This window comes from Kwoniella shivajii, chromosome 5 (assembly GCF_035658355.1).
Source record: "Kwoniella shivajii chromosome 5, complete sequence".
Lineage (NCBI taxonomy): Eukaryota > Fungi > Basidiomycota > Tremellomycetes > Tremellales > Cryptococcaceae > Kwoniella > Kwoniella shivajii.
This window is the reverse complement of record NC_085912.1, coordinates 1,917,332-1,931,619: the sequence shown is the minus strand read 5'-3', so window position 1 is coordinate 1,931,619 and position 14,288 is coordinate 1,917,332. Positions and strand designations below refer to the sequence as shown.

General features: G+C 42.5%; 5 protein-coding genes across 5 annotated transcripts; 2 read left to right on the top strand and 3 right to left on the bottom strand.

The window, feature by feature from the left end:
- Positions 1-323: 323 nt before the first annotated feature.
- IL334_004463 (uncharacterized protein) lies at positions 324-3,963 on the top strand (the record flags this gene model as incomplete). Its single annotated transcript, XM_062936180.1, has 16 exons — positions 324-418; positions 477-571; positions 645-761; positions 823-938; positions 1,000-1,078; positions 1,135-1,211; positions 1,264-1,368; positions 1,426-1,501; positions 1,568-1,686; positions 1,741-1,948; positions 2,014-2,207; positions 2,266-2,982; positions 3,036-3,348; positions 3,416-3,583; positions 3,639-3,794; positions 3,872-3,963. 16 exons carry the CDS (start codon positions 324-326, stop codon positions 3,961-3,963), a joined length of 2,727 nt encoding a protein of 908 aa, XP_062792231.1.
- A 264-nt stretch (positions 3,964-4,227) lies between these two features.
- Positions 4,228-7,286, bottom strand: IL334_004462 (uncharacterized protein; the record flags this gene model as incomplete). Its single annotated transcript, XM_062936179.1, has 5 exons — positions 4,228-4,562; positions 4,631-4,695; positions 4,784-6,217; positions 6,274-6,325; positions 6,413-7,286. 5 exons carry the CDS (start codon positions 7,284-7,286, stop codon positions 4,228-4,230), a joined length of 2,760 nt encoding a protein of 919 aa, XP_062792230.1.
- An 847-nt stretch (positions 7,287-8,133) lies between these two features.
- On the bottom strand, positions 8,134-10,072 carry IL334_004461 (uncharacterized protein; the record flags this gene model as incomplete). Its single annotated transcript, XM_062936178.1, has 5 exons — positions 8,134-8,179; positions 8,256-8,399; positions 8,474-8,863; positions 8,931-9,876; positions 9,955-10,072. 5 exons carry the CDS (start codon positions 10,070-10,072, stop codon positions 8,134-8,136), a joined length of 1,644 nt encoding a protein of 547 aa, XP_062792229.1.
- A 1,479-nt stretch (positions 10,073-11,551) lies between these two features.
- On the top strand, positions 11,552-12,109 carry IL334_004460 (uncharacterized protein; the record flags this gene model as incomplete). The annotated part of the gene is made up of 1 exon (XM_062936177.1): positions 11,552-12,109. One exon carries the CDS (start codon positions 11,552-11,554, stop codon positions 12,107-12,109), a length of 558 nt encoding a protein of 185 aa, XP_062792228.1.
- Positions 12,110-13,165: 1,056 nt separating this feature from the next.
- IL334_004459 (uncharacterized protein) lies at positions 13,166-14,231 on the bottom strand (the record flags this gene model as incomplete). The annotated part of the gene is made up of 3 exons (XM_062936176.1): positions 13,166-13,534; positions 13,610-13,986; positions 14,135-14,231. The coding sequence occupies 3 exons, from the start codon at positions 14,229-14,231 to the stop codon at positions 13,166-13,168; spliced, it is 843 nt and encodes a 280-aa protein (XP_062792227.1).
- Between the last annotated feature and the right edge of the window lie 57 nt (positions 14,232-14,288).

Genomic DNA, 14,288 nt, shown 5'->3' with positions numbered 1-14,288 from the left:
TGGCCCCATTTCCTTACCGGTTATTACATGCATGGATGACAACCGGTTGTAACGTTTCATTTGGGAAAAACACTCATTCACATAAAATCACAATATGAATTTCAAGTGTCAGTTCTCTCTTCCTTGTTTAGATCTCTTCTACATATCCATACATCTCACCGCAGCTTACCATCATACCGATATTGATAGCTTCCGCTCTAATCAGGTCTATAGGCAGACCAAAATCCAACCCAACCATCTCATATCGCGCTCTATCAACGACAAAGCATCCCACACCCTCGCCTATTGCTTCATACCGATACCCGCTCCCTTCATCCCTCGATATGGCTCAACAACCACAATCTTCCACTGGAAGAGGATTGGACTTCAAGGATCTTGTCATCTTGGTGACAGGTGCCGGTAGTGGTATAGGCAAAGTGTCAGCTACATTCTTGGCTCTTCTTCGCATGCTAAATAACTGACTTGGCTTATAACAGATACGCAAAGTTCTTCGCTTCTCGAGGTGCTAAAGTGGTCATCAATGATGTATCTGACAAGGCTGCGCAATCTGTTGCGGATGAAATCAAAAGCTGTAAGTGTTCTAGCTAACATCAGATCATCTACCTTAAAAGGGCACACAAGCTGATATCGCTCCTCACGTGCAGCCGGTGGAACAGCTGCAATCGCACCTGGATCAGTGGCCGATGGTCAACAAGTGGTGGACGCTGCTGTCAAAGCTTTCGGTACAGTACATGTACTGATCAATAATGCTGGCATACTGCGTAAGCTGATCTCGGGCACTCGTCTGAATGGACTAGCTGACTTGTCTCCTTCGTCCTTTAGGTGATAAATCCTTCAAAAACATGTCGGAGCAGGATTGGGATTTGGTAACTCTTGTACACCTCAAAGGTGCTTATGCTTGCACGAAAGCTTGTTGGCCAATTTTTCGACAACAGAAGGTCAGCTCCCTTCCTCCCATTAGACATTAATGTGGGCCCGAAGCTGACATTTACTAAATAGTTCGGAAGAGTAGTAAATACAGCTTCCGCGGCTGGATTGTATGGAAACATGGGTCAAGCAAATTACTCTGCTGCAAAGAGTGAGTTGTTGAGACCTTCATGTGAACTTCTGAAGTAGCTGATACTGTTCTTATAGTGGGTTTGGTCGGTCTCACTCGGACTTTAGCTCGAGAAGGTGTTAAATATAACATAAAGACCAATGTCATTGTACCTGTAAGCTGTGCTTTCCACATTATTACAAAGTAGCTGATTCACCGAACGACAGATGGCTGCTTCTGCAATGACTGAGACAATTCTCCCTCCTGACATGCTCAAAGGGTTGAAACCTGAATTTATCGCTCCAATGGTTGGTGTGCTTACCGCCAAAAATGTGAGTTTTCAATCATCCTCCCACGCTTTGATGAGGAGTGTATTGACTGTTCTGCAGGGACCCGACGTCAATGGTAGGATCTTCGAATTAGGTGCTGGGTTCTTCTCTGAAGTCAGATGGGAAAGATCGAAAGGTAAATAAAGACCGCCTTTCACCCTTGCGTCGGCGAAAAAGCATCATACTTACGACTTACTCGTAGGCGCCATTTGGCGTACTGATGAGAGCTTCACTCCATCTGCGGTCGCTGAGAAATGGGCAGAAGTGCAAGATTTCGAGAATCCGGAGCATCCTTTGAATAGCGAAGATGGTGACATGATGGTAAGTGACACATAGTTGGAGAAAGACGTCATGCTCAATGTATGAAATATACAGGGTTGGGCGAAGAAGTCCAAGTCACTGCCTCCCAACAAACAGCTATCCCCATCTATCACCTTCAAAGGCAAGACCGTTATCATCACTGGTGCCGGAGCTGGTCTAGGAAGGGACTATGCTCTGATGTATGGTAGATTAGGAGCGAACGTTGTTATCAATGATGTCAGCAAAGAAGGGGCCGAAAAGGTCGTCAAGGAAGTCAAAGAAGGTACGCTTGTGATTAATAGACCGCTTAAAATGTCGCCTTGAATTTATGCTAACGGAACATTGCAGTTGGTGGTAATGCTGTCGCCGCAGTCTGCTCCGCAGAAGATGGTGACGCTATCGTCAAAGCTGCTGTCGATGCCTTCGGAACCGTTCACGTCCTTGTTGCAAACGCTGGAATACTCCGAGACAAGGCTTTCGTCAATATGGATGAGAAGATGTGGGATCAAGTGATCCAGGTTCATTTGAGAGGCACTTTTAAGGTAGGTTTGTCAGCTGGAGCATGAATGTAATATTGACAGCTGACCCTCATGACTTAAGTGTGCCAAAGCGGTTTGGCCAATCTTCCAAAAGCAAAAGTATGGAAGAATCATCACTACCGCCTCGCCCAACGGTATCTACGGTACAGTTGGACAAGCGAACTACTCTACCGCTAAAGCTGCCTTGATTGGTCTTGCTCGAACACTCGCAATTGAAGGTTCTCGATCCGGTATCTTGGTCAATTGTATCGCTCCTCGAGCTGGTACAGCTATGACAGCTACAGTCTGGCCGAAAGAGTTCATGGAAGCTATGAAAGCTGAATACGTCGCTCCTGTTGTTGGATATTTGACATCGGAGGCTTGTGAAGATTCCGGTACTTTCTACGAGGTCTTCGGTGGTTATGCAGCTCAAATGAGATGGCAAAGAACCTATGGAGTATCCTTCCCCAATGACAGGGAGTTGCAACCAGAGTCTATTGTAGCGAAATGGAAGGATATCACGACCTTTGATGATAAAGCTACCAATCCATCTTCTGGACCTGAAGCTTTGCAACAAATCATGGCGAATTTCTCGAATACTGCTAGTGAAGGAGCAACTACCGGTGAAGAAATCAACGAGGATCCTGAAGATACTGAAGAAATCAAGGAGGCCAAAAAGAATATCCCTGAGCCTGAAGAATACACATACACAGAAAGAGACGTGATGCTTTATAACCTTGGTATTGGAGTTAAAGCGGATGAGTTACAATGGACTTATGAGAATTCCGACGACTTCTCAGTGAGTCTGATTCGATAACCTAAGATGGTACTTAGCTGATACGAAATGACTAGGCCCTTCCAACATTCGGCGTTATCCCGCAGTTCGGATCATCTTCGGCACTCGGTATGGACTTTGTACCCAATTTCAATCCTGCTAAACTTCTTCACGGTGAACAATACCTTAAACTGGTCAAACCAATCCCAACTTCTGGAACTTTGGTTAATCATGTCAGGTTACTGGAAGTTCTGGACAAAGGCAAAACAGCAGCGGTGACTGTCAAAGTTGAAACCAAGGAGAAATCAAGCGGAGATCTGATTTGTGAAAATCAAAGTACTGTTATTCTCAGAGGAAGTGGTGGATTCGGTGGCAAAAAGAACGGTTCTGGTGAGCTATACCGTCTCCTGTTTCCGGTTGGGAATTGGATCATTACTGATCATTCGGACGTGAACAGATCGGGGTGCAGCGACGGCATCTAACACTCCGCCAAAACGTAAACCAGATGCTGTGGTGGAAGAGAAAACAACGAATGAACAAGCTGCAATCTACAGATTGTCAGGTGATTACAATCCACTTCATGTCGATCCATCTTTCGCGAGTATGGGTGGATTCCCCAAGCCCAGTAAGTGGAGTCGGTCTTTCCGGTAAACGGACCAAGCTAACCTTTTTGTGATCAGTCCTTCATGGTCTTTGTTCAATGGGTATAGCGGGAAAACATGTCTTGAAGACTTTTGGTCCCTACAAAGATATCAAAGTCAGATTTGCGGGAACAGTCATTCCAGGTGAGACCTTAGTGACCGAAATGTGGAAGGAAGGTGATAAGGTTATCTTCGGTGAGTCACTATACGATCTATCCGTTACCCCAAATCACTAGAAATTGTAATACTGAGTTATCTATTGTGAATTATAGTCGCCAAGGTCAAAGAGCGAGATGCACCTGCTTTGAGTAATGCAGCTGTCACACTCATTCAAGGAGATGAGAAAGTAAAAGCGAAGTTGTAGTATGGGACAGAAATCCAAGTGACATACGTGTATGAAGCTTCAGTTGGTCGCCTGATTAGTTGCTCGGTTTTCCTGTACGTTTGTATCGTAGTATAGTAAATAAGTCAGAATGAATTGATATGGTCGATCGATGACAAAGCTAACGTTCATGACATAGCAAGATAAAAGATACATGATTGTTCCACATTCCGTAATAGATATATGCCAGGATTACAATAGAAAATAAACAGGGAAAAGAGACTTTCAACCGAATTCCGGTTTAATTTAGAAATCGTGAGGATAATTCTTATTTTCTTGATCATCAAATTTGATCTTCTTCATTCCCATATTATTATTTCCACTTCCACCAAATGGCGGTTGAGGTCTTATATTAGGATCACCCCCGCCTCCTCCCATACCTTTTCCACCACCGGCGTGAGGTGGAGGAGATGATGGGATACCTCTTGCTCGATCTATAATCGTCAATCGAGCGTATTTCTGTACGTTGGTACCTTGACCTCTCACTCCCAAGTCATTGTCAGAGGAAGGTGTCCAGAACCTTACGTGGGATGTTGGTGACGTAGGATCAAGTTTTGGATTTACCAAGAATGGATGTGCTTCTATACAATGATGATACATATCAGAATGCGTGTCACAATTTAGGAAGAAGGCGATATAATCAACTTACCAGTGTTGAGAACGTAATCGTCTAAAGATAGAACATCAGGTTCAGATTGAAGTAAGAAGTGGTATCTAAGACACAGATTGTAAGTTCGAGCAAGCTAAAATAAAATATCTCCAGATCCCAGATTCATCTAAGGAATGGGTTGTAGAGACTTACTTGAAAGTCTCTGCCAAAGCGAAACTTTCCATATTATCACCAAATCTAACATTTTCTTTGGATTTAGTTACATCATCAACGGATGAGATTCCTCCATCAACCCTTGCAGTTTCCATCCATGAAACGAACATTTTCCAACCTTTTTCTTGCCATTTCCTATCACCTGTTAATCTGTACATGTAAAAGATTGATTCAATAGTCTCTGGTCGATTTATACCTCTTCCATTAACTCTCCTTGATCCAGTAGGTTTACCTCTTAATTTCTTCACGTATTTTACAGGATTATCAACAGGATCACGAGGTTCAACGATTGATCCATCTATATTCCATCTCAACAAGCCATTCATATCTGAATGTGTGGAGCCAGCTTCTGGTGATTCACCTTTCTTTAAAGGTGGTTTGTAGATCTCATTTTCTTCCAAAGTCATATTGACATACATCGTTTCTGATTCATGAGGTTGATACCATTCCATTACTTCTGGTTGTAATCCTGTCGGTGTATCTGCGGATAACCAATAACAAGTTTGAGTCAATTTCAATCCATCTTCTAAATCTTTTGGTCTGTCTAATAATTTAGCTCCTAAACCTAACATTGCTCCTGCGAAACAAGTCAAATGTTCTAATTCATGGATTAATCTTCCATTTTCGAATTTACCAATAGTAAATAATTCTCTTCCAGGCACAACTGTTATATCTTTGTAAAGGATTTCTTTGGCTTTGTCGATTGATTCTTCATAAACTTCTCTCCAAATCTGAGCGACAGGTGAATTACCCAATAATTTGAATGCTTTGACTAAGTATTCATAATATGAATCTGCTAAACCACCGAAAGTAAATCCACCAGTTTGAACGTTATTCAAACTTGCATCAGGTTGGAACCACATTGGAATTAGAGGGATTTGAGTTGAACGTGGGATGACTCTTTCTTTCAAATAATCCATAGCTCTTTGTGCTAGATCAAACCATTTTCTATCTCCGGTAATTTGCGACAACCTGATTAGTTCCAATGACATCGAACCGACTTCCGCTACCGATACAGTAGATAGATGAATCATTTCTTCTTCAGGTGCACCTGGATCCATTCGTCCAGCAGGTAATCCAGATACGGTGTTAAAAGCTCGTCCAAGTACATTTGCCAAATCTTCAGCTCTTTCGATCAAAAGTTGATCTCCAGATAAATCGTATGCTCCTAATAGACCTCCCAAGTATCGGATACCAGTTTCGAAGACACCTAATGCAACCCCATGATCTCGCGGCAAAGCATAGACTTCTCCTGTACCGTCATCATCTTCAGTCACGTATCCAGAAGACCAATCTCGTCCCCCGACCCAGTGGAAGTTCATTTGGTTGACATGTGGTCGACATAGATTGTACTCTTCGGAGAAACCCATTAAAAGGAGAGTGTCAAGTGAGTCGACAATGGTTGCTCCCCATCTGTCAATGACAGTGACGTTCAGCATATAACAAACTGTTCATGTGACGGTACTCACCCATTGAAGGGATTCGAAGGCGTTTGCGAGACAGGTCTGACTTCGTCGTGGCCTGTTTTAAGATATCAAAACATCAGGTTCTGCTTTGTATTCTTCGCAGACTACTCAACGGTGACACAAGGTAGATTCCGCAACTCACCCCAAGCATGCCTCTTGTAAGCTTCCCAAGCATGTTTGAAACCTCTTCTAACGGCTTCTTTCCTTTCTTCTCTTACTTTACTCTCTTTTTTACTTTCCCATCTATCTCTTCCACCAGCGAAGCCTGACCATTGGACTCTTTGAATATCGCCCTTTGGTCCATCCCAATCTACTGGTGGTTCCCATAATTTCGCCCACGAATCTTCCGGTATCAAATTTCTAGCTATATCATTATTGGGTACAGGTGGTGAGATGATTGATCTTAGATCTGTATCTGGAAATTCGATCTCATAAGGTACCGAAGAGTATTTAACGTCCACATCGGATAGTAAATCTTTTGCAGATGTGAGAAGTGATATATCAGGATGTAAAGGGGCTATTGGTTGTTCCCAATTCGTAATGAAATGATCCCCATTACTGTCAATCACAAAGTCGTACTTGGGTTTTGTTCTACTAGGTCCATCTTTCTCATCCGAAGGTTTCGATCCTCCTCCACCTATTATAGGTAACCACTCTTTCCATCCATTTGGTTTATGATGATCATCGTGATTCGCTTTGATGAACCTTTCATCTTCTTCATCATCATCGTCATCGTCTTCCCAAGCTCCACCTGAGCCCCATCCCGGCTTGTCTTCCCAAGGTCCATCGTCATCATGTCTATGCGGCGGATGGTGATGTGGTGGTCTACCAGGTGGTCCACTTTCATAAAAGTAAAAAACCAATCCAAACAATACTATCGTACTTATAATCCATCTTGGTTTTCTAGATACAATCCTTTTGGCTATTTTTGTGGGAGATGATAGACCCTTTTCTATATCTTGCGAGTAAGCTGGTGTATATGGCATTGTTTTTCCAAATTGTTTCGGTGACAGCATAGCTTATTTGTTAAAGGAGGAGGAGCTCAAGAGGTCGATTATGCTCCGATAGCTGACGGGGGAAAGAATTATCAGAGGCGGTGGACTATGGAGTCGTTGAAGTGGTCCTCCTATGAAAGGGTGAGCTATTTATAGTCAGCAAAGCTCTACAACTTGAATCCATAATCGACAAAGGAGCAAACAAAGAAAGGGGAGATTGTCAATTCGGAAGGGCGACAGAGATCACCACTTGCCTGCTGAAGTGCCCTGTGACTCAGCCAATGTTCGCGTGGACGGGACACTAGGATGATGCTGAATTTTCACACCGACCAGCGGAAGGTTCGGGATTACGATGGCTTTGTACAAAGACGTATAGCGGTGTCTCTCAAGATGCAATCGATGCGAATTTATAAACAAAGTAGTAACGGATAAATGGGAGATATGAGATTTTGAGATTGCGGATCTTGAATGCGGTCACTTGCTTTTGACGCGTTTATTTCACTTTGGCACCATTTCAATCCAATTATTACTTGCATCCCTCATCTTTTACTCTTTTACAGTTACTCCTCGTACCTGATTCAGTCTGAGTTACTACCACCATTCTGCTCTCATCTTACAGTGGCATGGATGCCGATATCATGGGATGTCAGAATAGAGGAAGACGCTTCGGGCGATAATACATATGTATATGTTATACTTTCATTCATATATCAGTCCTTTTTTGTACTGATCACACACTTCTATTATTGTTATTATACTCCAGTCTCTTTTTATTATACTTTTTCCAATCCTATCTATGTTTTGTCCGGTGCAAGATTATGCACTTTTTCGTGCTTTTTCAGACCAGAGAGTTCTTTATTCCCGATCATTATCGAGGGGCTCGACCATTGTAATCGTTACCTGGAGTAGCGGTACTACGAGCAAAACACGTCTTAGCCCCTTTCCAGACTGCTACTTGAGGATAGAAATCAAAGCCATGATGTGACTTACTAATTTCCATGACAGTCATAGGCCCAATCAATCTCGGCTACTCTCTTCTGTAAAGCAGAAACGACAGTGTCGAAAGAGCATAAACCATCTTTGTTATATTGACAACCGGGGTAAGATTGGTCAATAGGTAATACAGCGTCATTCCTGTACAGTGTTCGTTAGCGCAGTTGCATACTGACACATGCATAGTGATCAACGATCTTTTTGGGGAAACTCACAAGATAAACCTAATTTGATCCGAAGGGGAAGTGTCCGAACAGGACAACTTCTGAATTGTAAGATGTGTTGCAAAAGGTACAACTTGAGAAGCTTTGAAAGAGCTCTTGGTTCTTTTATCGACGGGTAAAGGACCTGAACTGAACAAAGCTGAAAGGTTCAACGCTGTAAAAGTGTCCAAGAGGATAACTTCATGTGTCGCATCAGCGTAGATCGATTGGTTCAATGGAAAGTATGTTTTATCGTTATCAAGAGTAGAATTGACTGAATTGTCCGCAATGGGGGCAGTTTGAGTGAATCGAGCGACAAATTCTGATAAAAACCCTTTCCCTTGTGCTGCTGCTACAGGTGATCCGGCACCGTTGTTGTAATAGAAACTCAAATCATAGTAGCTATTTGGAGCAACTCTCAGTTCCAATTTCGTTCCGTTCCGAGTACGAGGTAGTGGCTATCACTCACTACTCGTAGTTTTCAAAGTCTTCTTTCGTAAACAGTTTACAGAAAGACGAATAACCAAGAGCATCAGTCTCGTAGGAACATAATTGAAGCATTGCGATCATATCGGTAGAAGTGAAGTTTACACCTTGTATTTGACCTTGAAGTCTTTCGATTGTGCCGTTGAAAGCATTAACGGCGAATTTACTGGCTGCGGTAGAACCAATACTACCTCTTGAAGGTACGTTTGAATTTGTACATGTTTCATAAGGAGCACCTGTATTGTTCACTCCAGAAGCTTCAATCATAATCTCAATATTCACTTGATCCATGTATTCAGGTACACCAAACATACCAGCAGCGAAATTCTCTGCTGTTTTAACCATTCTATCTTGAGACTCAGTTCGAAATACAGGTATCGTACTTGTTTCGGTGAAATTATTCAATAAATGACCATACTGTTGTCTAAATGATACACCTAATTCGAAATTTTGTAATCTGCCAAAAGGTGTCAATAATTCTGCACCTAATTTATATGTCCATGAATTTAGGAAATCAATTTCACCGGATGCTTTGAATCCACCATTTTGTTTAGTCGCATTAGCAAGTTTCGCTGCGAATGTGGAAGGTGCGGCTCCTGAAGTAGGATATCTAGCACCATGTCTATATAATAAATGGACTTGAGTTACTGAACATCCTTCAGGTGCTAAAGGTGACGTTTCATTCAATCCGTAAGAACTTGATGGAACCGAATACCAAGGTGATAAGTTACCCCAATATTTCGTGATGTCGATATCTTCACTTGGATTGTCTTCGGGCTGATCGACTACTAATGGATAACTTGAAGATTGACCATCATTTGAGGGGTAGGAAGCTGCAGTTTGAATAGCAGCTGGTTCGACTCCAGTGACCGTTACACCTGGATATCCGACTTTACTTTCTCCAGGGAAGACAGCTGAATTGACAGAAGCTATAGCAATGCATACAGATTCAGGTAAGATGGATGGGCTCGAAGATCTCGATCTCAGCAGAAGGGCATATCACTCACTACCGGTGGGAGGATAGACGTCAGAAGTGGTGGAACCGACATCCGAATCTGCTCTTTTGTTCACTACTGCCGCTGAAGCGAGGAGAGGTAGGAGGGAGATGAGAGTCGCAAAATACATCGTCAAGTTATCTGCTGAATACAGTGGGTGGTGAATGGAGTGTGGAAAGTATATAGGGTTGGCTTCATAGTTTTCCAATGTTCTTGACCAGAGCTCGCTTTTTATCTCTTGCATGCACTGGACCAATCGGTTGATTTTTTGCCGGAGTACGGGTTATCCTGACGAAGTAAGGAATGAACCACGCTGATTCCGACCAACGTGCTTGATAAAGATGATTATCGGGTACCTGGTTCCAAAAATAGACTCATGAAAGGTGTTCAACGTGCAACATCTTATCATGATTAGCGTATAAGAATCTAAAGAATGTTGCTAAGTCTTTGAACGTGTGTGAGGTTCATGGGATATCTCAACTTAGCTTGGAGAAACTCATTCATTGTGTAAAAAGTCATCATACATCCTGAGCCTTGTAATTATACATTTGCCATATAATGCGGCTCAGAGCACGTAACATACAACGTGCCCGCGGTGATATGTAAATGACTGGCATGGCATATTTGATGAGCATGACGGACAAGGTTATGACTTTCCATTTAATGACTTGATCTGCAGAGGACAATCAGTGAGTGATCACGACTATAACTGTACCGCTGTCTAGCTTGCCTGGTGTATAAATGAGGTCGAAATGGGAAGAACAACGAACTGACGCACATATCACTATCACTGATCGACTCTCTGACACACTCACGTTCGAGCCATCAATGATGAATGAACTGTCATCTTTGATGAACAGAGAACAGGTGCACTGGTCCTTTTTTCTTAACGCAGCGGTGATCCCAAAAATAAAGTGGGATATTCGATATTGACAAACAACCATCACTTGGATACAACTTTTCACAACATGTGTTTTTATTATCACTTTTCTTTCTATCTTTCATCATCACTTATACTCTGCTCTCACTATTCCCCCTTTGCATCCATACGTTTTCAAGGATCTTATCAACAATACAAGAGGAATCTTACCCAACCAGCAATACGGTGAGATAAACGTGATGTTATTTCTGATCTCACTATGTTTCGGTCGGTGGATTGAGCTGACGAGATATCCTTTTCAAATTTGAAACTTTTCTTCACACTATGGCATCTATCAACAGTCATCCAGCTATCATTATTCATCCATCCACTCGATCGAGATCATCCGATCGTCCTGTCGAACCTGATATCAAAATACCCAAAACACTCATGGATCACATATCAACTCTTCCTGCTGATATTCAGACTATGATTCTTGATATCGTCTCATCATCTTCAAGTGCCAATCTGAAGACATGTACTAGACTATCAAGGGATTGCTATGATCGATACGCTTCTATACTCTATAAGAGACTCCATATCCGACCTCAGGTATTTTCAATCAAAATGATATTGATGTCGCCTGAGGACAGAGAACGGTGGCATCCATTTGCTGAAGAAGATGAAGAAAGTTACAAGAGGATCAGGAAAAGGAGATTGGACATACTCACAACGTGTCGATATCTGTGAATGGACGGCATACGAGATCTCAGAGCAACTTTGGCTTTTTTTGAAGAGTTTGGATTCGAAGAAAAAGTTTTCGGAAATGTCAAGTACTTGAATTTCATGCGATATTCTCATCTCGGCCATTTCTCCGCACTGGAAGCTGAAGAACTCCGTCGCCTCTGGGTAGCCTTCGAACCGTCTCATTTATGCTTTAGTGCGCCCCGAACAGGTCACTGGATCACAGGATTACGACTTATGAAGGAAGAAATCAAGCTCGAGAATGTACAATCAATCACTTGGCACGATGCCGATTCTGGCGTCTGTATCAGCAACACCGATGCCTTACTGCAAAGAGTCTTCGTCAAGCGTACCAGCGTTCTAAAGTTTATCTCTGTTGAGGATCATCGACCAGCGAACGAGATTCGACGCAACAAGATCGAGGTCATGAAGTGGAAGGGCGACGATCCAAAAGTGGTGTTATGGAATCCGGACGACGGTAACCAAACATGGGATGAGGGAGAGAATCTCAGTATCTTCAGCGCTGGCGAGGGTGATCCTTGCATTTGTTGTGGCAAACGATAGAAGTGAGCTCCTTCCGACAAAAATTACTATCAGGGCCACCACAGTAGCTGACATCTCGAGGCGACTTTCTCTTAAAGACAAAGTCATTTCTGTTTCCACATGATCAAAATATTCATCTCTTGTATTTATCATTAGGAGCGACACCCATGTATGTCTCATGGAAGAGACAGGTTGGGCTATGTGATTCCGACCTTCCCAAATCAACTATCTCATCTGAAGCAGGAACAGGATGTAAAGTGATGGAGGAGCGTTTGGAGGCAAGGGTGATTGAGCTATCAAGTAGAACAAGTGCTTCGAGTTCCTGGGAATTCTTATGGTATAACATACTTCGCGTCAGCTCTTAACTAATGAGCCTTTCAAACCCTCTATAAATGGGGCAGACAAAGACACTTACCATCACGAATCCGTTTTTCATCCATGATCAATACTTTCCTTTCAGGCTTTTCCAAACGTTCTCCGAATTCGTTCTTATTCCCTTCAATGAATTTCCTTTGACTTGCAACTGCTTCATGAAAGATCTGATCCCATTATCAGCACCAGTAGGTATACTATGCACTTTGAGCGTGGTTGTTGAACGAGTAAATCATTTGGTAGTTGCCCCGTAAGGCGCGTTCCTACCTGTATAGAGAGCACCTAGAAGGTGTCATACCTCCAGTGCGTTCTGATGAAAGTCGATTTTTCGTCGAATAGGGACAAGATAAATGAAGTTTGCAGTATTTATCGATATACAGGAATATTGGTTTGTTTTTATGTGGTATGTGGATGGTGAGAGCAATATGGAGATGGAGACCGGCTGCTTTCTATCACTGTTTGTTCATGAGCATGTTATGGATGTGAGACGTTGTGGGAATATTGTTTGTTTACATTGTACGAGTTCTGAAACACCTTCCTTTCAACAGGATAATCTTCACACAATAGTTATGTAGAATTTCATTCAACATCCCACCAAGAAAGAGATTTCTGAATCACTATGCATTGTGATGTGATATGCTGCGCAGATGAGATGTTCTACTATACAAACTTCGATGTACAGTACATGGTATCGAGATACCTCCTCTACCCCTTGACTAATTTTCTCTTCCTCAATACAGTCACCGTATCCTTTCTTTCCTCTGAGCGACGACTTGCCCAAACCGCCTTGTGAGCTTTCTCTTTCTCTTCATGTGATAAGTTTGACGGTCCAGCTTTGTCATATTGACCACTGAACTTCGTACTCAGATCATCCCCAAATTTAACCTTTCTGATTGGCTTATCGGTGACAGACGAGGGGGCTTTTCGAAGACCTAACGAGGTGTGTGTACCGTTATATTCTTTCATGGCTTCTATCATCTCTATGGAGTCTCTAAAAGTATGGCAAGGTCTGTATAGGGGATGACAGTGAAGATTGTCCAGGTGATCAAGAAAACTAAATTGATCTCTAGTCTTCTACGAAACATCTGATACGTGAGCTTTCCTTTTCCATTCTCCTGCCCATTTCTATCTGCAAGATCATAAACTCACAACATGATGACATACATAATCATTCTGAACGATTGTCTTATCTTCTTTTCCTTTGCCTAGGTGATCGTCTGTATCAACCTTTTCCTTCACTAACGTAGACTTCCCATCTAAAGATTCCTTCTTCCACCTTAATTTATCTAATCTCTTTTCAACCCTTTCACTTTCCTCGACAAGTCCTTTTAGGTAGAGATCGTACCCATGCATCCAGTTTTTCAGTTTTCCGATAGAAGGGAAAGGCTTAAAGATGATTTTGGGTTCAGGAGGAAGCATCGGAAGTGCGTATAGGGGCATTTTGGATTTCATGGTTTGAGGGAAAGTCATATAGGTAATCTCGATTTCTTGCATTGAACAGTCGATGAAGACCTGCAATATATGGGCTGAGATAACGACAGTCAAAGGTCAACAAGAATCTCTCAACGAAGGAAGGGGGAAACTAGAATAAATATGAGGATAAGTGGAGATGGGAGGATGATAATCTCTTTATGGGCGAGAAGAAGGAATAGAAGGAGAAAAAGGGATACTCACCTTGATAAGTTCTCGCCAAAAGTAGTACGCAAAGTTCGTAAGAGCTCGCGTCTGGATACTGACAAGCACATTTCTGATCGATGCCAAATTTCACCATTCTGCTGCTCGCACTGTTGGTTGAACCGGGTAGTTCGTGATGAGAAAGAGTCAATAC